General features: G+C 34.7%; 1 protein-coding gene, 1 long non-coding RNA gene and 1 pseudogene across 3 annotated transcripts; all 3 read left to right on the forward strand.

Moving 5' to 3' along the window:
- The first annotated feature begins 293 nt into the window (after positions 1-293).
- LOC146157367 (putative 4-coumarate--CoA ligase 1) lies at positions 294-4679 on the forward strand (annotated as a pseudogene). The gene is made up of 11 exons (XR_014494796.1): positions 294-425; positions 716-923; positions 1037-1197; positions 1372-1517; positions 1675-1837; positions 1928-2096; positions 2344-2442; positions 2633-2704; positions 3002-3157; positions 3380-3542; positions 4205-4679. The product of XR_014494796.1 is annotated as a putative 4-coumarate--CoA ligase 1 (transcript).
- A 1722-nt stretch (positions 4680-6401) lies between these two features.
- LOC146157368 (integrin beta-1-binding protein 1-like) lies at positions 6402-12181 on the forward strand. The gene is made up of 6 exons (XM_083388315.1): positions 6402-6520; positions 6656-6761; positions 8213-8343; positions 8723-8815; positions 10674-10829; positions 11722-12181. The coding sequence occupies exons 1-6, from the start codon at positions 6446-6448 to the stop codon at positions 11809-11811; spliced, it is 651 nt and encodes a 216-aa protein (XP_083244441.1). The 5' UTR covers positions 6402-6445; the 3' UTR covers positions 11812-12181.
- Positions 12182-19498: 7317 nt separating this feature from the next.
- LOC146157369 (uncharacterized) lies at positions 19499-20150 on the forward strand. Its single transcript, XR_014494771.1, has 3 exons — positions 19499-19536; positions 19687-19750; positions 20114-20150. It is a non-coding gene; the product is annotated as an uncharacterized LOC146157369 (long non-coding RNA).
- The last annotated feature ends 2577 nt before the right edge of the window (positions 20151-22727 follow it).

Here is a 22727-nt window from a genome sequence, read left to right on the forward strand (position 1 = left end):
AAGAATATAAAATCACTAGGGAATAACCCCCTGGTAAAATATAGTAGAACCGCGCTATACCCCCTGATATAATATAGTAAAACCGTGCTATACCCCCTGATATAATATAGTAAAACCGCGCTAAACCCCTGATGTAATATAGTAGAACCACGTTATACCCCCAGGCCTGGCAAAATATCCAATAACCGCACACCCTGTCTAGTTTTTAATTGTTTATTTGTGCTGCAATACAGTCCTATATGAATTAACAGTGCATGTAATGTTTATTTTTTCGACGCTGTTTCACAGTTTGTACGAAAAGGTTTAAATTAATTAGAAACAAAATGGTATTTACGAGTTTACATCCACCATTAGACATTCCAAAAGTAAATTTTGCAAAATGCTACTTGGAAACCTTAAAAAGGTTTTGGGACAGGAAAGTTCTGGTAAGTGTAACTATATTAAAAATTCCAATTTTTGATTTGAAGAACCCTGTTTTACCTACTGGTTAATTGTTTAAAAACAGAACCTCGCCATTAAGATGGCATTGCTAGTGTTATAACTTATTGCGACATGCCTTGACAACGAAGTATTGCATAACTAGTATATTTCTTTGAATTTCAGTAATAAATACTGTCCACTTTTTGTTTCAAAACAGAAATATAGTGCAGTTAGTTTCAAAGTTGCCATGTGATAAAAATTTAAAATTCAACTTTTTATCATAGTTTAAATTTAGATTGATGTTGGAACTTCCCAAGAGCTCACAGGAAATGATGTTCAAAAGTATGCGTACAAGTTTGCAAGTTTAATCACTCGAAATGCAGTTCATAAACAGGATGTAGTTGCATTGGCATGTTCAAACTGTGTGGAATATCCAGTTGTCTTTCTTGGAAATGCTTTGTGCAATGTTATAACAACAACTTGCAATCCGAGATATACATATGGTGAGAGCATGCTGTGTTGATTAGAAAGAAATGTGGTAAAGTATATTATTGCATCTGGCAATTTATCTTTTTCAAATTGCCGTTTTATTTAATTTTATGTTACTGTTGTGCAGAGGAAACTTTAAGGCAATTCCAACTTTGCACCCCGAAGTGTGTCATTACTGACTTGTCAGAATTGGAAAAAATACAAAAAGTTGCCAAAGCCGTTCCATCAATCCAGGTTGTTATTTACATTGATAAGATTTCTAATTCAATTATGACCACTTGTGAAAAGTTTTTTTATTCACACCCACATAGAAAATATGGACAGTAGATGGAATACAGACAACTCTTTTTGAATTACTCAGAAATGAAGATGGGACATGTAAGCTAGTGATTTTTGAAAATAAGATCTTGATAATTTTACATTAATTATTTATTACTGTGGTGTGTACCAACTTCCCAAAACTCTTCTTTTACAGACTTTCCACATGATGTTGATACAGATCCAATAGAAGACGTTGTGTTTCTCCCCTTTTCAAGTGGAACCACTGGGGTCCCCAAAGGTGTCATGTTAACACATTATAACATGACATCAATACATTATACTGATCGGTTGGTTCAACTTTTAGTGTTTGTGTATTAATAAAATCAATTATACTATTTATATAAGTGTCAAACATATTAAAGTTGTTTTTTTTTTATAAATTTTTAGTGATATTTTTGAAGGTTTTTATAAGTATAACAGTAATATTTGTTAAATATTTTGCAGAACATCCGGTGGAGTCAATGTTGGCACTGTTTGTTACAATATTCTTCCCATGTTCAATATTTATGGATTTAGCATTCTACTATCTTATTTGATGGGCAGTAAACAGGTCATAGACAAAAGATTTAATGTAAAGTCAACTCTTGAAACAATACAAAAATACAAGGTATGTTTACCACGTTTTTAATAAAATTTTGGAAATACCACATATTTGATATCCATATTGCAAAGCAATAAATACAACACTTTATTTTAGGTATCTTATATGCCTGTTGTTCCAGCAATATTAAAATTATTGATTCAGAGCGATAAACTAAAAGACTACGATGTTTCTTCATTGACAAAAATTTCATGTGCTGGGTCTGCATTGTCATCCAGTGTTGGAACAACCATGATGAAACAAACAATGGCAACAGTAGTGACCGGTATTTTGTATTTCTTAAATTACATCAGAACTATTTAAAACAACATTTAGTTTAGTAACAAATACTATCTTGCCTAATTATAGATTTAGACTTTTGCTACAGGCTTCTCTTGTTAAATTTTATAAACCGGGTTTTTTAATGCTAAATTGCATTCCTTGTTATGCGTTACATTGCTCAAAAATCATTAATTTTATTATTATAACATCCAGATAAAAAAGATGGTTTATTAAAATACTTTTTTGCACAGCATATGGAATGACTGAATCTCTTAAGATTACATCTCAAATGAAACCAGGACTGCCACTTGACAGCGTTGGATTTTTTTTGACCAAATGCAAGAGTAAAGGTATTAGACAGATTTTTGATAAGAGAGAAGTTTTTATGGGTTATTATATTAATATAAATCTGCAAAGTTTGTTTTTAAATAACAATATTATAGTGCGAATTGATGTAAATTAATAAAAACATTACAGAACCTTATTAAATAAATAAATAAAATATAATAAAATAGATTCTAAAATTTGCATTTTGAACAGATTGTTGATCCAAACACAAGGCAAGAGCTTAAAGAAAATGAAAATGGAGAAATATTAGTGAAATCGCCTCGGGTAAGTTCAACTTTTTAAGTATAACTTTCTTGTGAGGATAAATTTGTTTTTAGGATGGAAGAGTAGTGATTTTGTTTTGTTAATGTTCATCAAAATACACAAAATACTGGATATGTCCATTAACATTGATGATATCCTGAATATCTTCAAGGTTACAAAAATATATTACAACAGTATACTGGATATGTCCATAAATATTTAAGACATCCTGCATATCTTTATAGGTTGCAAAAAGATATTACAACAGTATACTGGATATGTCCATAAATATTGAAGACATCCTGCATATCTTTATAGGTTACAAAAGGATATTACAAGAGTCCAGAAGCAACCAGAGATGCTTTTGATGAAGAAGGCTGGTTTAAAACAGGAGATTTGGGGCATATCAACAAAGATGGACTACTATTTCTTGTTGATCGCTTAAAACAACTTATTAAGTACAAAGGTTTTCAGGTATATATATAATGTTTAAAAGCTTTAAATTGAAATTTTCGTTGGGCCATTTTAAACTTTTTTGAACTTTTAAACTATTGTTATTTGATCAAACGCATTTTGTTTGCTTTATTCGTACAATTTTATTTATTAGTAATTGATTTATCCAAAAATTTTCTCAAAATTTAACACATAAATTTTAAAAAACAGTAATTGCACATAAAAAATACATTCTTGCCAAAGGTGGCACCGAGTGAACTAGAAGAAGTTCTTTCATCACATCCAATGGTCAAAGATGTTGCTGTAATAGGGATAAAAGACCCAACATCTGGAGAAGTACCCAAAGCTTTTGTGGTCAAAGCTGATTCAAACCTAATAGCTAAAGACCTTCATGAGTATGTTGAAGGTAAGTCATCAGTGATGGTTGGTCAAATAATTCATCTTCACATATGGGTTGCGACCCAAAATCTCTGTTCTATTTGGTTGGGTCGCGGCCGCAGTAGTCACATGTTCAAACTTATTGAGATTGGTTCAAATCGAAATTTTTCACTTCAAGGAAAGCAATGCAAATAATGTCTTATAATATTTATTAAAATTTGAAATTATTTTTGCTAATGCTAATGTCTATTTTTTGTTCGCCTACAAGAAGTTAGTTTGTATTTCGCTTACAAGAAAAAAAATTGGGTCGCCAAAGCTTAGTCGTCATATACTTACGCTTAATATTTGGGTCGCCATGAAAGAAGGTTGAGAAGCACTGACATAGGGTATTGCCAACCATTCACCAGTAGCCATTGTTTTAAAACGAAAAATGTCATAAAGTTGGAAAATGTTTTACTTATTTTAATCAATTTAAAACTTGGCATGGACCTCAAAATCGTGCCAGTTTGCCAAACTTGGTTAATTTAAAAATTAGCATTAAGAGTATATTTTAACATCCAAAACTTACTTGTGTCTCATTGCATCATAGTTGGATCATAATTAAAGTTGTCAAATATTTATTTAAACTTGTCTGGGCCATTTTTATGTGACAAACAATTCGTTTTAAAACGTTTTTCCTCTGTTTTACAGCCAGAGTATCAAAATACAAGTATCTGCGGGGTGGAATTGAATTTGTTCAAAACATACCAAAAGGATCAACTGGGAAAATTTTGCATAGAGAACTGAAGGAAAGCAAACAGAAAAAGTCGAACCTTTAATTTGTCATTTCCTATAAAAAATCAATTAACTTCAATTATGATTAATATTAGCCTATCTATATACTGTTTTATTTTGCTTTAATTTTAAGTTCACATTTATGTTTTTTTATTCTACTTTGAATTGTGCAGTATTTTTTTTAATATTTACCTGCAATTTGTTCTATATGTAGTATGATTTATCGTATTTCACTTTTAAAGTTGAGATTATATTATGCAAAATTGTTATCCGTCATTATATAGATATTGAGTCATGTATATGAGAATATTCGCACACAAATTAACAAAAAAACGAGCTGATAAAGTATTGGAAAACATGTTATTATTAAATTATAAAAAGCCACTTTACGTAATAATTATCTCACTTATCTTTAAAACTGTATAGCTGACAAATGTTTGTTGGTCGTTATTATTTTAAATTTAAGATACGTCAGCCAAATAAAGTATTGGTGAAAGTCGTCTGCCCGATGATTGTTCCATGTATGTTGGTTTAAAAAAACCTAGGCTTGCATATGTTTTGCAGTTAGCAGAGCAAGGTAGTGATTTTTTTCTGAATATTTTATTTAGTCAAAATCTGCATTAAGAAGTTTCAAGTATGTATTAAGTTTATGCACAAATATATTATTTTTCATGAGGATATGCTTTTTTTAAACAAAAGAATACAGTTAAAAAAAAATACGTTTATATATTTTCATAGTATTTGTAAGCAGGTTGTTCTTGCGGTCGTTTTGCAATAAAATATAGTTTAGATAGCTAACTTTTAACAAAATAAAAAAATTTAACCCAATTGGGCGGTTACCACTAAATTAACAAAAAGTCCCGTGGGGAACTCCCGTTGTCGTATAGGTTTCTATTTATAGTAACCAAAAAATATTTTTTGTTTTCTTTTAGGCTTACTTTAATTTACAGCACTAAGGCTGAATCCCCACCAGTTAGACAAAAACGCTTTAAAGCAGTCTGATCGCGACTAATGAGATGGAACGCTGTTTTTTTTTTGGTTGCCGCGTCTCCACCGACCAGACTTGACGCAAATCTTACGCACAGCAGACAGACACTACTAAACGCGTTTTTAGCGAGATAGCGCGTGCACTACTTTTTTACCGTGTCTGAAGAGGCTCTTTTCGATAGAAACCTTTAGTTTTTTACGGGTTTTTGTAGGTTTTATATTAGGAATGTTATTTTAAAAGGTTAAGCAGGTTATTTTTTTTAATTTTAATAAAAATATATTTCTGGAAATGTCGAAAAGCCTTTTAATTCGTATCTTTCTTTTCCATGTATGATTTTACCAGCTTGACTAGTTAAAAACAATTTTGAAGACACCCTTGCATACTTTTGAAACTTATCTTCATGTTTTAATAAAGTGCGAGAAAGTACATGGAAAGAAAACTCTCTATACCTTTTTTTCACAAATAGAGTATACCCACTACTTGTGTTGTTGTATAAACTGCTGGTTACGTTTCCAAATACATATTTCTTCCAAAATTTACATGTTATTTGCCTCCGCTATGATCACAACTGGATTATATTGCCTAGCTTTGACCAGATGAAGTTTAGCGCACTTTGTCGGTGGGGATTGGACAGAGTCGCTTTCAGGCACGACGCGACCAGTCAACAGACAGACATGTTTCGTCGTGTTTGAGGTCCGGTGGGGATCCAGCCTAAATAAGACGTGTGTAACCCTCAACAGTTGTTTATGTTATTTTTAGATGTTATTATTAAATAATATTCTAGTTCTAAGTGTACTACAAAAGAGTTTTAATTGTAGACTTTACTTTTTACTATGTTTTTCCAAATCTAGATAACTTGGTGAAGTTTCGGTAGAATATTATGCTAATTTGTTGTTATTATATCAAATTGATCCCATCTTAGTCTACATAAAACATACAACTATTTAACTATTAACAGGTTTGAGAAATGTACTGTTTTTTCTGAAAATATCCTTCACAAAGTATTTTGAACCAATGGCGTTTTGTACTCCACTCCACTAGTGTTTCTCTGCAATGGCTTTAACTGTATACTTGGATGATCAAGTTTCTGTGTTAAAGCATCCCAGACCTAGTAAAGATAAATTATTCCTCCTTGTTCCTTTAATAGGTTTCCACTGGTAATATATACAATGCTTCATAGACCAAGTAAATCAAGTGTAAATGATAGTGAACTATCTGCTAGCCGGGGAAGCTCCCATAGCAAAGTAGGTGGATTGGCATACTTTTTTTTATTATAATACAAAACTATGGATAAGCGATCTTCAGATATCTCTTTTCTATACCAAGCTAACCAAATGCTATAGCCTCTAGTGGATTTTTTTCTTTTTGTTGTGTTTCAGTCGCTGGGTTCCAGTGACGAACTTTCACAATCCCAATCCGGCAGCCTTTCGAGTCCAGGCTTAGATACAAAACAAAGTGGAAGCCTTTCATCTGCTAGAAGCTCAGGTTTGTATCAACCGTCATAAATGCGGGATCCATTTGTAATCAAAAACTCATTTTAATTAACAATTATATTTAAGTCAAGGGGCTATGTGGTAAAATTTATCCAAACTTGCATTATCATCTTTTAGGGAGTATTGCAATGTTTTAAACAAGTCATTTAAAAAAAAACTTAAGTCCTAGTTCAAGTCATCGATTGCCCAAGTCAAGTCATTATAAGTCAATTTAAAACCATGTCATTGACATAAAAGTAAACTGTTAAACTATTAAAATTGGTAAGCTCGTCCGATTATACGCAACAATTTAACTAAAAAAATGGCACAAACGTGATATACAGCAATAAAAGTGTTTAATGTACAAAACTTGCGATAAATTTTAATGAAAAACACCTAATTTAATCCCAAGTTATTTGACAAAAAGCAGGGAACATTTTTTTCACAAAACATTAATTGACGATATAAACAGATGTTAGCGTTTTGGCTCGGAGAGATAGGTTTGTTGTTGTTCCATTGATTTTGTGATAAAGTAAATTGTGTTAAGTTAAGTCGTCAAAGCAAGATTCACAGAACGAAGGATAGTTGAATTGCACATACTTTCACAGAAGTTTACTATGGAAAGTACGTTTTTACACAAGGATTAAACAAGGTTTTGTGTTATTAAATTGGCAAATGGTGTGAGAGTTACGCCTTGTTTGGCTTTACAAAAGTATGAGACCTCAGTGATTGTGCGCAGTGTCTGCACTGCTCGGTGGTGATGTCAAATGCGTCATTACAACCCTCCGAACTTAAAAATCATTGTGACAAAAAGCAACCCCAATAAAAGAATGATACCGTTGATTATTATTTCTGTTCTAGCAATTTTTTTATAATCGGGGGGCAACAGGGAATAAAAGCCTTTCAAGGGGGCCACGAGGCATAAAAGGTTGAGAACCACTGACAAAAAGACTTAAGTCCAAGTAAAGTCATTTGTCCAAAAGAATCAAGTCAAGTCATTTAAAAACAGTGACTTCGGTGCACTTTAGTCAAGTCAATGACTTCAGTCATTACAACACTGGAGTATTGTCACATTTTATTATATGGAGGTGATGCATCATAAATTGTAACTTTAATCAATTAATTATTATCAACACCTACTGTGGATTATTTTCTGTACAAAATGTAAAATAAAAAAAAATGTAATCTCAGTCATAAACAAATTCGTAATCACAGTCATTTAACAGTTTGTATATTTAAAACATTAAAAGTACCACATTGCTCCGATTATTTAGTAAGAATAAATAGACCGCAACAAGTCCTTTCATTAACCTCTTAAACAGTTATATATTTTAAAAATGGCAAAATACATAGTTGCTTGACTATAAATTTATTATTAATTTTTTTAGCATTGATCTGACATGTGGGGTACTTTTTTGTATAGTGATTATTCTTCTTTATTAAAAAATTCGGTCTGTTCATTAGTTACAGATTCACCAGGTTTTCATGTCGCCTCTCCCACTGAATTTCTGCTGAAAACATTAGGTATGCTGACCAGGCTGCAAGGATTGGCCGATGGACCATTGGAAGTGATCAATGCAATTGATTGTGCACAGGTACAACTTTGTTTTTATTAAAATTTTTATCAATTATGGTTTTATGCTGTATACAAAATCCTAATAACACAACCGAAAAGTGCATTACGTTAGTTTTTTAACTCTTTACCATTAGTTTTTTTAAGTCCACGTTATGCTATCTAAAATAGGTGGGTGCTATGTTGTGTTTCAATGTCACAGATGTGCCTTAAAAACGTTTTAAACCATATGTACAATGGTTATGCTAGATATTGTATATACTTTTTATATAGGATGAGTTATTATGGAAAATTTCACTTAATTCTCATCAAAAATGATTTACCACAGTAAATGTATGTAATTTTATATGTTATGTCACCTATCTCGTATAAATCATTAAACCCTAGTATTTGTGTTATAGCAAGAAGAGGATCTACCATTTACTGCTGAGGGTGAAGAAGTTTATCTGTCAGTCTCTGCTCAAGGAATCAAAATAACCTCAAGCAACCAAAGGGTAAATATCTGAATAAAGTACTGCTAAATTTATTTTTTCATTTAGCTGCAAATCAAATGAAATGGTTGCTTTAGTCCAGGGGTGTCCAACAAGCGGCACGCGTGCCAAATGTGGCACGCGACCTAATAAAAAATGGCACGCAAGCCCTCCCCAAAAAATGCTAAAATTGTTATTCAGCCAATTGTCAAAAAAGCTCAATTTGTTATTCAGCCAATTGTCAGAAAATACTAAGTTTGTTATACAGCCAATTGCCATTGTTTGTTCACAATATAAAACAATCGCGGCAATCACGACAACCAACAATTACTTTTGATATAGTAACATTATACTGTGTGGAGGCTAGCATTCACACAATATTATATAGCTTGGTGTGAACAAACAAAAGTCAGCTCAACGAGAGACACTTTGATGTAGTGATGCGCATTTCTACTAGACAGTTTTTTTTTCGTTTAGATAAACGTTCTTATTTTTGGTAAAAAAGCGCTTTTATGATTAAAACGAATTGGTTCGGTTACGAAACTTTGGCACGGGAAGAAGTTATAAGATAAAAATTGGCACGTCGCCATGTTTGAGTTGGACACCCCTGGTTTAGTTTTCATATTAAAAACAAATGATAACATTTGATGTGAAATTATTCCTTACTTTTAATAGCAAAAGTTACAGCCTATTTACATTAGGGCAATGTCAATATTATGGTATAAGTGTACAACGAGTTTTTTTTTCAAAAGGAAGGGTCAAAATCGATTGCCTTAAGAGAGTTTAATACGGTTTAGAATCAGTTAAAAACAACCGCACCAAGCTGCTAATTCCATGTCCACCTTTAACTGCTTTGGAATCGCACACAATCAAGAAACTCTATTTGTGTTTTCGAAATATTGCATACCGCGATCTGACCCATCTAATTCAAGACTAGACTTTTATTTTTGTGCTCGCAGGACAAAGGCACTTCAGCTGCCACGTCCATTTGCATCCTTACCATGTAGTTTAACCAGAATCCATTTTTGTGGCTAAATACTAGCGATGTCTACTAATATCGGATCAGGGCCGTTGTCCGATGCCAAAGTGATAGTATGGTACTCCTTGGATGTTTTGTGGTATCTGTGCCTATCTGATCCAAATTAATGTTGGAATTTAGCTTTCGTTTTTTCGATTCAACACAGAGGTTTCTACCTTAAAAGTGCAATTCCGTAGAAAATAATATTGAGTGACAATCGAACTGTGCTCAACACTAAAACAATTGAATACGTTAATAACAAGAAAAACATAACCTTTGCAAGTTTTTAATGACAACAATTCTGCTTATTTGCCCGTAGTAATAACATCATTAGGTATCGGATCGAATCGCGATACTTTTTGCCTAAAATATCGGGAATCGGTATCGGAACAAAATCCGTAGTATAGGACAATCCCCTATAAAAAAACATGGTTAATGCGACTCTTGAATTAGTCAGGTTCGATTTGGTAGCAGAACAAAGAGACTGGACCGCCTTCCTTACACCAAATACCAAGGCAATGGAATAAAAAACGCGGCTAACTGTCGCACGTCTTAAACCAGTGATTACCAAACTGTGTTCCACGGCATACTAGTGTGCCTCGAGAGATTGTCAATTGTGCCGCGAAACGCGAAACTTTTTGTAATTTCAGAAAAGAGTATTTGTATTACTTAATGAGCATACACGCAAGCATTTTAGACTTAAATACGCAGTATTAATTACGAATTAATAATCTTGAGACATTTACAAATCGTTTGTCGTTTGGTAAGAGCGATTTTAAAATTACTCTATTAGTTGTTCTGTTAAAATTGCGCCGCAAAATAATCGGGATCAAAAAAGTTTGGGAACCACTGTCTTAAACGCAGGACGTGGTCCGTCGAATCCCGCTGTTTATGATCGAGAGACTTGTAACGTACGACGGTGGAGTGGCCGGCAACACGATCCTCGCTATCAAGGTGGTCGTTCACATGCTGGAGGGAGACGAAGACTACGTTATCTACGCCTACCAGTGCCCTAACAAGGTATGCTTTGAAACGCAGTATTTCGGACTTGAAACAATTGGAAAGCCGTAATACGTAAGAGGTAATCGTTGGTTAAATACAGCTTTAGAAGGGCTAGACTACAGTTTTTGGACATGTATGTTTCATTGAATGATATAGTACTGTAGATCCCCTTCAAAATGAAGTTGTTTGTACTAACTCCAATAGGTTAACAAACAGTGAATAATATTCTTGAAATTTATATAAAGAAATTCTTTTTGTCGTTTTCGTAAATAACGCCACGTAAAATACAGGGCAAGACTTTTTACCACGTTTCATGATTTAGTATTTTTCGTTTTTTAAGTTGTCCTCAACCCAGCTTTATCGCTTGACAAACGTCACACTCTCATAATTGTCAAATGTAGATTTGTTTTACAGCTGTCTTCAGTAATGACAAACCATGTAAATCTAATAAACGCGTACCACTTTTTTAACAGAAAATAAACACAAACTTAAGACCTCGCTTAGAGTTTACAGAGAATTTTTTTTTAATTTAATTGTGAAATTGTTTTTAAATTTTATTAGAGGGCCAACGTTTCGGTCACCTATTCGGGCATATTTCTTCAGGGCAATATAATTGCAACTATAGGCAAGAAAATGTTGATGTATACAAGACAAACAATAGAAAGAAAGAAGGCCGTACTTTGCGATGTATATGTATTTTACTTACAGGAACTGAAGATGCCAGTATATTAAGGCGAAATATATAAATCCAACAAAATTTCTGATCCTGGTTTACTCAGGTTTTTAAACTTTAAGTTTTTTTTGTCTAAGTTATGACTTTGGCTGGTCGCATGACAAGCTTAACGCTGATTTCGTTGTATCACGTTGACTGACATCCCGCTTGAGCATTTAAATTGTTTCTGCTTTGCAGGAAGTCGGCCAGAAGATCACGAGCGGCTTCAGTCACGTGCTCTCTGACGTCATATCGTCGCCAAAGAGGGGCGAGGAGGAAATAAGCTGAGGAGAAGGAGGAGAAAAATCGAGGAGAGGAAAAAAATGATCTCTTGTTAGATCGCTGAAATGTGGAAGAAAAACAAATAATTCGAAACGCAAAGTTGATCGTTTTGGCGCATTCAGTGTTAAATATTTCTTCAAGCACGTTTTCTTTGCCAAATGTTTTTTTTTGCTGCTTCAAAATCCACCTATAACCTGATAATGAATTGCAAAGCCAAAATGGTCGAGTAGATCAACATCATCTTGATTAAGACGATTCGTTACGGAGTTCTATCATCTTCAGTTAATGCAACATTAAACTCCTATCGAAACGTTTTAATCAAGATGATGTCAATCTACACGACCTTTTTGGCTTTGCAATTCAATACCAAGCTACTTACAGAGTGTATCCACCTACAACCTTCTCACAGTTTTTCAAGGATCTGTGGTGAGGAGGCCTATACCTGAACTGGGCTTCTTAACAATATTTACACTTGGTTAGAGATAGATGACATTTTAAATTAACAAAAATTTTTTGTGAATACTGCGCTTAGAAGCCATCCCAAGTCTGTTATATATTCTTAATTTCATTATATGTGAAAGCAGTTTTGTGACGTCATCTGCGGGCGTTGTCACGTCACATTTAAAAAAAAAATTTTGGTTTCAAAATTTTGACCCGCTTATGTGGAGCCGATGATTGTTAGGCGAGAAGTCTGCTTGTCACGAGTTTCATCGCCAATCGTCTAGTCTGCTTGTGTTGCTTATAGTTTCGCGAACATGGCGTTTTCAAATCTTTATAAATCCAAGTGAACAAATTCTAGTTCAGGGATTCCCAACCTTTTTACGATGTCGTACCACTTGGACGCTCTAGTGTCACGCGTACCACTTCTTGCAGAAAACTAAATTGATCGAATCATATGGTTATGTATTTTTAGCTTACAACTAGCATTATTCAACGCTATTTGTAGCTTTTGCTATAAAACAGTAGATTATATCTATCAAGAGAAATCATTTGACACAATTAAGGGCCACTGTCCCGCAGCGTTGTGAATTTTACAAAGCAACTATTCTCCTTGGCGACAATCGACATAGCCTGTGTTTTGTAGATCGCATTGTTTCCAAACAACAGGAATAGTTACGTAACAATAAGAATGGGCTTCGGGGAAATTTTTTTACGCAAACAAAACCAGATTAACAAAATAATAAAGTTGTAAATCCAAGGTTTTGAAGTTACTCGCGTACCGACTGAAAACCCTTCGCGTACCACAGGTCGGGAACCCCTGTTCTAGTTGTAACTGTCTACCAGAGGCGCAGCCTGCGGAAAACCCTTAATTGATCCCCAACTCACTTTATCTGTTTACCGATAATATTGCTTTGCTTCAAAGTGGTTTGATGCTTTATATGCTTTGGTAAATTACAAAAGAATACATTGTACTATTTTTGCCAATGATATGCGCAGTGATTCTTTTAATCGAATAGCCTGTTCACCAAAACGCGTTGTGGAAACGACATTTCAGTTTTGCGTGAATTATATTTTTCAACTTGTGTTGTATTTTCATCGTGACTGTTCTTTTTTAATTTTTTTCACCAAAAGGTGTTTTTTTATTCAAACGTTTTCGCCTTTTGTGCAACTGCTACATCGCTTTGTAACGTCAAACACGTTGCTTAACATACATCTTATTATTCTCATTGGAGTGCACCGTGTGAAATTTTCAAGTTTTTTTTGCTTGGCAGTTGTTCTGGTCGCTTGAATTATTGTGCTACGTATTCTTCAATCGCCCTTGTTCCGTTCCGTGTTAAACATTGCTGGATTGTAACGTTAATTGCAATAAATTTGCACTTTATTAAGTAATGAAAGATTTTTTTTACCTTAATCAGGTTTGGACAAATATATTTATATTGGCGCAGTATAGTATTGTAAATAAGTCCGTTTGAAATAGTCCCAGTCTAGTCATTCGTAAAATAACTTAAGTCCAAGTCAAGTCTTTTCGAATAAATAACAAGTCAAGTCCGGTCCAAGTCATCAGTTATGTCAAGTCACAGTCAAATCATAATTATAGCAAGTCAACTTTAACTCAAGTCAGGTCCTTGTCATAAAACTAAATAAACTTGCCGATATGAGAAATAACTCAAGTGGAAGACATCATAAACGCAACTTATAGCAATCAAAATGCTTTATGTGCAAATATTAAGATCAATAACCCAATAAAAAAGATGAAAAAACTTAATTTCAACTCAAGTCTGATATGAGAATTCAAGTAATTTTACCCAAAAGACTTAAGTCAAGTAATGTTATTTAAAAAGATTTTAAGTTGAGTCGTTACAACACTGGAAACACAGAATGTTGTTAAGTGCCTGGTCAACAAAGAACTCAAACACTCAAAATATTCGTTGTAAATGATTAAAAAACGACGCAAATGACTGTTGTGCCAACCACCGTATAGTACAGCCTAGCAACGTTCACATATGGTTTTATCAAACAATAGAAAGTAAATTTGCCTTCCAAAATAAATCTGCTAAAAGTTCTTAAAAGCATAATAAACATTACCTTTACTTTTGTGCCTTACTTATATTTAAGATTACTATTTGTAAAATAATGCTAAAATTCGTTTTTACTGCATCAACACTGCTTAGCAGAAAATGTCAACAGAAGCTGTCGGAAAGTCATTGTTTTTAAATGCCGTGACTTGACTTTCTTTGGCCGCATAATGAGTTAAACCTAAATAATTGAAATAATGTAAAATATTTATCGCAATTTGTCATGTAGAAAGCTATATGTTTCGGCTTTGTTGTTTTCGAAAAAAAAAACTTTTAATAGATTTGATTTCAATTACTTTTCAATTTTTGGAACAACAACAGCCGCTTAATCGAATTAGACCAAAACGCGTTGTGGAAACGAAATTTCTGTTTTGTGTGAATTATATTTTTCAACTTGTGTTGTATTTTCATCGTGACTGTTCGTTTTTTTCACCAAAAGGTGTTTTTTTTTCAAAATGTTTTCGCCTTTTGTGCAACTGCTACATAGCTTTTTGTAACGTCAAACACGTTGCAAAACTTGCGTCTTATTATTCTCATTGGAGTGCACCGTGTGAAATTTTCAAGTTTTTTTTGCTTGGCAGTTGTTCTGGTCGCTGGAATTATCGTGCTACGTATTCTTCAATTGCCCTTGTTCCGTTCCGTGTTAAAACATTGCTGGGTTGTACCGTTAATTGCAATAAATTTGCACTTTATTAAGTAATGAAAGATTTTTGTTTACCTTAATCAGGGTTGGACAAATATATTTATATTGGCGCAGTATAGTAAATAGTCCGTTTGAAATAGTCCAAGTCAAGTCTTTTCGAATAAATAACAAGTCAAGTCCCAGTCAAGTCATAATTAGAGCAAGTCAACTTCAAGTCAGGTCCTTGCCATAAAAAGAAAACGTTACCTCATAAACTCGCCTATATGAGAAATAACTCAAGTAGAAGACATCACAAACGCAACTTATAGCAGCAATCAAAATGTTTTATGTGCAAAAATTAAGATAAATAACCCAATAAAAAAGCCTAATGAAAAATTTAATTTCAACTCAAGTCTGATATGAGAATTCAAGTAATTTTACCCAAAAGACTTAAGTCAAGTAATGTTATTTAAAAAGATTGAGTTGAGTCGTTACAACACTGGAAACACAGAATGTTGTTGAGTGCCTGGTAAACAAAGAACTCAAACACTCAAAATTTTCGATGTAAATGATTAAAAAACGACGGAAATGACTGTTGTGCCAACCACCGTATAGTACAGCCTAGCAGTGTTGACATATGGTTTTATCAAACAATAGAAAGTAAACAATAGCAGCCGGAATGTCGCAAATAAATCAGCTCTAGATTTGTTGGCTAGCGATTCGTTTAAATTTTGGTTAAAAATTTCAAGGCAGAAGATAATTTCCTTCAATGGAGTTTACGCCGAACAATTATCCCAGCTTCTCCAAATATGAGGCGAAGAAAATCAAGCGAGTCACCGGCCAATTGGGGGACCTGGGGTCTGGGGCTTTCGGGATCGTTTTCTTGGCGTTTATCGAGCAGATCGGTTACGCTGCAATCAAGAGTTACACGGTGACCGGTGGATTTCAGGAAAAGCTTATACTTGGAAATAAGTAAGTTTACCAAGTTGTATAGTCATTTGGAAACATTTAATTTGCAAAAAAATACAAATCGTAGCCTGGCACGGATCCCGGGTTGTTTTTGTTTTGGGAAACATGAAAACAATTTTAGTGATGACGCCACAAAATTACGCAACAATGTGACGTAGGATTTATTTTGTTAAAAAAGCTGTATGGCGATTTTAAGCTTTAGATTGTACAGGTTTCAATGCAAAAGCTACGTTTTTGTTTAAGCGAAAAGACAAAACGCATTTATGTGGTTAAATTAGTGAAAACGTCAGATTTGCCTAATTAAATATGAATTTATTTAAATTTAAATTTGAAATATTATTTCAATGTCGTCTTTCAATAAATTTCCAATGTTGTCTTGCCATTTATTCCAATGCCGTCTTCCAATAAAGTCCGTTTTCCTGTTGTAACAGTATAGAAAAGGAACTGAAAGTCCTTCATCTCTCCAAGCACGAAAACATCGTACACGTCTACGGCTACACCAATTGGCAGAATCAGATCGGGATCATAACTGATTACATGCGAGCCGGAAATCTCAAGTGTATTCTGTTCAACGAAAGCGTTCCTCTGGCTGTGGAGCTTATTCTTCGCTTTGCGGCTGACGTCGCGTCAGGTTGGTTGGTAGCTAGCTCCCAGATCATGTCACCCTGCCATTTTTCGAGGAAAGCCTGGTTTTATTTTTGGGAAAGCAAAACTAAAACTAAAATAAGTGAAACAACCTACTACTTACCCACCACCACAAACGAAATGTTAAGTTCGGTCTTACGCAGTTTTGACTCGGGCCATACCTCCGTGGCGGCACCTGATCCATAGTGGCATTAGGTTGCCAAGAGGACTGAGCTCAGAACCCTACCGATTAAGACAGATGTTCAATAATTTAAAGTCAGGTTTGCTTTGAGTTTGGAATATGAATCAGAAACAAAAAAGATTATCAGAAGCAGAAACCCAAACTTTTGTCAACTTTGCCATATAGGCTACCACTAGAAAATCATATAAATACAACTTCAATCCGAACAAAAATCAAGAGTAATTTACAACCAAGTTTCTGAACAAGTAATGAGAACTACTACTCTTTGTTATTATTTTAATTCATTTTCTTGTGGGACGACGCGTTCTTGTGGCCCCTAGTGGCCAAACGTTGTAGATATACGCTAAAGCCGAAAATTATTTTTGAGCTCAAATTAAACCTAAAAATAACAATCTTTGCTATTTCGCTTTAACGAAGCGCTTTGTGGCTGACGTCGCGTCAGGTCGGTTGGTGTCTGGCTCCCTGTGGATCCCTGCCTGTTTTCGAGGAAAAGCCAGGGTTATTTGGGGGAGAAGCATAACTAAAACTAAAATAAGTAAAACAGCCTACTACTTAATATCTACTTACCCACCACCACAAACAAAATGTTAAAATGTTGAAGTTCTGTCTTGCGCAGTTTTAACTCGGGCCTTCTCCGTGGCGGCATCTGCTCCCTAATAGCGCCAGATTGCCAACTGGGCTCAGACCTCTACTGATTAAGTCAGATATTCCGGACAACATTTATAAGTCAGTTTTGTTTCGAGTTAGGGAGATGAATCTTTTTTAGAAACAAACAAGACTTTTAGAAGCAGAATACCAAACTTTTGTCAGCTTTACCAAATTAAATTACGGAAGGGGTGTCCGACACGCGATCTAATAAAAAAATAATGCGCAATAAAAAAAAATAACACGCCAGCGAACTAATCAAAATAGCACGATTATCGCTACTTAACATTGGCCTGACGGCTTTCTCATTCAAAGAATCATGTTAAGATTTGTGTTTATACAAACAAAACTAAATTGGCCACCAGGTTTATTTGTTTCAGGGAAATTTGAAGAGAAATTGAAATTGCCCTACGATTAAGCCATTTGATTTTTAGGATTGGCTTACATACACAATCTCGAAGGGATGGAAAACGTGACCCACGGCGATTTAAAGCCCGACAACATTCTGTTGAACGAGAATCTCATTTGCAAGATCGCCGACTTCGGCAGCGCCAAGCTGACAAAATACGCAAGCACCACAACTGGGTCAGGTGACCCAGTCTATCACCAGTTTACTACAATCTACGCAGCTCCAGAACGACTGAACTGGGAACGCTCTGCCATGAAGAAGCATTCTGACACCTACAGCTACGGGATGGTGCTTCACACGATGCTGTCAAGAAGCATGCCGTTTTTAGACGTCGCCGACTCGGTCCAAGCCGTGAGAGACAGCCAGAGGCCGTCAACCGATCAGATTGACGAGCTCAAATCCCGATCAAGTGAATCTTGCAAGGCGATGATCGCAGTGATGGAGAGCGAAATGCGAAAATGCTGGAAGCAGGATCAGAAGCAGCGTCCGGACATGATAAACGTGCGCGGAAACCTGCAGACGGCTTTGAGGGATGTCAAGCAGACGGAGATGCTGAAATTCGTCCACGACGCACTGGAGTTCATCTTTATTCGAGATTTGCCCAGCGACCATTTGTCTGTTAACAACTATCCGCTATTGACGGATGATTTCCACGGATACGGTATGAACTAAGGCAAATTGTTATTCAAAGCTAGCTTTAAACTACTTGGTCCCTACACAGTACGGCCAGCCGGATAAAAAGCGAGCAAAATTGAATAGGCCTATCTATGTGATAACTGTTTTTGTTTGTCGTATTAGAGCTATCGAAAATCCTTCTTTAAATTACAACAAAATCGAAAATCGACTAAAAAAATTTAATCTCCGCAGAGACGATTGGGCAAGAACGAGGAGTAACAGGTCATGCCACACAGGGCGGAGCAGACACGCTCCCTCCGAACACAGACGCGAGCGTCATACCCACCGAAACGGATCCTCGACACGAACCAATGGTGACAGAGCAAGCTCGTATTCAACAACAGCCAGTTGCACCCATACCTATACCAAGAATGCGTTTTCCAACGACATCACGTGATCATCCGCAACCAAGCGTTTCAACGACATCACGCGACGAACCAAGGTAAACAAAGTGCTGTGCATTGCGTTATGGGGCTGCTACAGATGTTTTTCGTTTGCGATTCTCAAGGGCGTCGCACAATGATTAAGTATCGTATCTAAACCGAATCGCGATAATAAACTGGTTACAGAGATCATTGTTCCCTGACATGTGAATTCGAACTTAATATTACTAAACAAAATGCAGAGATTGAAGTGATTTTTAACAAACAAATAAACATATTTGATTTGAAATCAGTTTTTAGTGAAAAATAGTGAAATTGCTATTACTTGGTGCGTCGCAAGTTCGACCAACTTTTAAAAGTGCATCGCAAGATATTTTATTAACAACTGCGTTTTAATTTTTTTAAATATTTTTTTATTTTGTTATGTTGATGTTTTCTAATGGGGTCTTTTATAGTTGGCTGAGAATGTTACTGAACCTCTACTGCGTATACCCCATGTAATGTAGGCTACATCGTTATTCCAGGACACATATCCTTCCTGGACTATCTAATATATTGCAACAGACAATTAGTTAATTAATGAGATGTAAACAATTTTTGTTGCTGTTTATCACAGAGTTTTATCAAAACATAAAGCGACGGAGATTTCGCAGACCAGAGACTTGCCATCAATCCCACTGAAAAGGGTAAATAACGAAGCCTTAATTGTAACTCAAAAATCTAATTTCGTCATATTGTTTATACAGCTTATTCAATGTTTTTTTTAATTGAAAAAAAAATTGTATAAATTTTTGCACTTGGTGGTAAATAATATTTTCTTATTTGTACACATACAGTCTAATGAACAGGAAACAACGGGTCGGCAGGCAGTGACAAGTGATAGCAGCTACGTTAACACAGGTAAGGCCCCGATATTTATAACACTTGCAAGTAGGTGAAAATTAAAATATCCCCCAGAGAGGAGTTTAGTTTAGCAAATGAACTTGAATTGAATAATCACGAGAAAGGGCGGTTGTTTGCCGGTAATCGTTTTTCTTTGTGTAATTAGCTTTGAATTGTAATGTGCTTCTCTTATCGAAGTCTTAGTAAAACTAAAAAACAAAAATTTGTCCACTTATGTGGATTCCAACTTTTACAAGTTAAAGTAGGTCTACTCTCTGTTTTAAATGTTAAACAACTCTAAATTGGAAAGGGGGTATAGAATTAGATTTGCCTAACTTTGTAATTTGCATTCTAATGGCTAAAAAGCTACAAATGTTGCAGGTTTCAGTTCCACCGGGCAAAGTTCTGGCTATTCAAGGTAAAGTGGTTTGCATTTTTTTTAAAACAGAGATATACCAGATAAAGTATAGGCCTATATATTGTTCTCCTAGTACAAAGTGTTTTATAAGCCAAGGGTAAAGATTTATGTACCGACGTTAGCGCAACATTGGTAGCTTATTGTAGATCAGTTTGCATTGTAAATCGTATTCACTAATATTTTGTGCAGAATATCTCAGAGGTTTTCGACGCGACGAGAAGGTTTTGCACATGTGGTCCCAGGTGACATTCAGCCAATATCTGTGGCGAAGGTGAATTGGGGTTTTTACAAGTGAATAATAAAGTTTTTATTGAATCCCATCAATACACCAATCTATGACGGGAAAAATATATTTTGTTCGTTCGATCACTAGCTGAAAAACACTTATGAGATAGTGCAACAGTTATTTTAATTATTTGTGTCAATGCTTAACAGTGTGGACAGGCGAGGATGAAATAAAATAGTACAATAATGCTAAAGTTCTAGAATCTAGATTATATATATATATATAAAGATCCAGTGTTTTTGTGTTTGTTAACAGGCACTTTCAGATTATAAAGCGGATAAACAGAATGAGCTGTCTTTCAAGAAAGGAGATGAAATCGAAATCCTTAATAAAGGTATTTAAATTTGTTTTTTGCGACTTGATTAGCAAAGACGTTAAATTACTCTTTTATCTAAAAACAAGTTAGAGAACTTCTGTCAATCAGTTTCGTGATGCAATTTTCTTATACTTATTATATTCAAAGGTGGGGAAGGGCGATGTACAGGACGGATTAATGGAAAGGAGGGAATTGTACATCTCGCGCATCTCAGGATTCTAAAAAATGCAGGTTCGGCATCTTGTAGGATTTATATTTAATCGTAGCCCGGGTCGACCAAATCGAACAAGGTGAAGGTTTAGATTTAAGATGGTCAGTATAATAAAAGCTTTTCTGGGCGTAAATCTATTAAAAGTGGAACTGTTGTAGTTTTAAAACACTAAAGGTTTTTAAATCAGGTAATTTGTCAGAAAGTACATGTATTGACACAATCAACATAAAGGCTTTTCTATTGAAATTTGTCAAAAATAATTGGTGATAAAACAACTCTATATAGTCATTATTAACAAAGGCAGTTTTCGGCTCATTTAACCCTTTACCGGTCTTTGATGAAAAACCAAAAGGTGTATTTTATATTGTTTCAGTGGAAAAGGATAACGTGTACGAAGACCTAGCGTAAGTATCGTTAAAAAATTTAGTTTCTTCTTAAAGACAGAGGTTTATATCGTGTTTTCTATTGTTTTTTGGAACGTAAAATCACTGGGTGGCTTTGCATAAGTCGAATGGGTCCTTTGCAAAAACAGAACTTGTTATCGATTTTTGAGCTTACCCAACTGGTCAAGGGACAACAGAGCAAAAGTATGGTTAAAGATATAAAAAAATTATATTTTGAAAGGACTTATGTAGAGTATTATGCTAACAAGTATCTTTTTCAAATAACTTATAAATATTAATTCCGTAAAAGGGATTGGAGTGAAGCAAACGGCGTTTCTTTGTCAGAAGAAAAATCGAAATGGAAGAAATCTCACAACATCAAAATAAGACTGGTAAGGCGTTAGTTGCGTAAGTTTCTTTCAACACAGCTTAAGTGAAAAGCAATTTATATAAGGTAATGGGGGTCACAACAATTATCCTTGTTCGCATAGCCGAAATAAAACGACACACAACTGACAAAAAATAGTTACTAATGAGTTCCTTTTTTGCCCCATTTTTTATTGATGTAAATTCAACCAGACTAAAGTGCTGTGACTAAGAAATAATATTTGTCGTGACAAAGTTTGCAGTGAGTGAAGTTGTTAAGAACAACAAAATAACGATATCCAAGTGTAAAAGATAACTTTATGGAAGATCTGAATTTTACATTAAAAGTCCCAAAAGTTCTTTTTAAAAACCTTGTGTGACAAAAATCTGCTTGTAACTCAGTACAAACGCCCGGTTCTTCGCTCCTGGTAATATTTGTATTGCACTTCAGATATTTCAAGGCCTGTGGTACAGACTGACGAAGAGGAAATAAAGTATGCCATATGCTGCTGCTGTCGAATTCTACGCTGTTGCTGGATTCAAAAAAGCTCATTGACGTATAAGACAAGCAATTAAAACGTGTGAGACAAACATTTAAAGAAAATAACACAAACATTAAAACCCTTTCCTGGCAATTTATTTCGGTTAGGTTAAAACAGAAGCTGCGTTTCACCACGAAATATTTCTGACTAACTTAAATTTGTAATAACATGCAAATGTCCGTTTTCACCAACCAACAAGTGAGCAAGTAAAGAAACATAATGTGACAAATATCGTGTATAACAAGGTGTTCTATGAAGAATCGATTTTCGCGCTTCACAAGACAGTTCATTTTTTTCCATGTTCGTGTTTTTTAGTTTTTAGGAAAACTAAAAAGTTTTGCCATACAACATGAGCGTGTTTTGTTTGATATACTGGATTTTTGGTATGGAATAGTCAGTGTTACCCCCTACTACGCGTTAAAAAGAAAGGCTTTAAAATACAAAATATTACACAATAAGGTGAATAGATGTCC

Source organism: Ascidiella aspersa, chromosome 4 (genome assembly GCF_963924565.1).
Source record: "Ascidiella aspersa chromosome 4, kaAscAspe10.2, whole genome shotgun sequence".
NCBI lineage: Eukaryota > Metazoa > Chordata > Ascidiacea > Phlebobranchia > Ascidiidae > Ascidiella > Ascidiella aspersa.

What these genes read in the sequence shown, in the direction of transcription:
- LOC146157368 (XM_083388315.1), top strand. Translation starts at nt 6,446, where the DNA reads ATGCTTCATAGACCAAGTAAATCAAGTGTAAATGATAGTGAACTATCT. An exon ending in ATGCAATTGATTGTGCACAG is followed by an intron (nt 8,344 to 8,722) that starts GTACAACTTTGT and finishes TTTGTGTTATAG; the next exon opens with CAAGAAGAGGATCTACCATT. An exon ending in CCTACCAGTGCCCTAACAAG is followed by an intron (nt 10,830 to 11,721) that starts GTATGCTTTGAA and finishes TCTGCTTTGCAG; the next exon opens with GAAGTCGGCCAGAAGATCAC.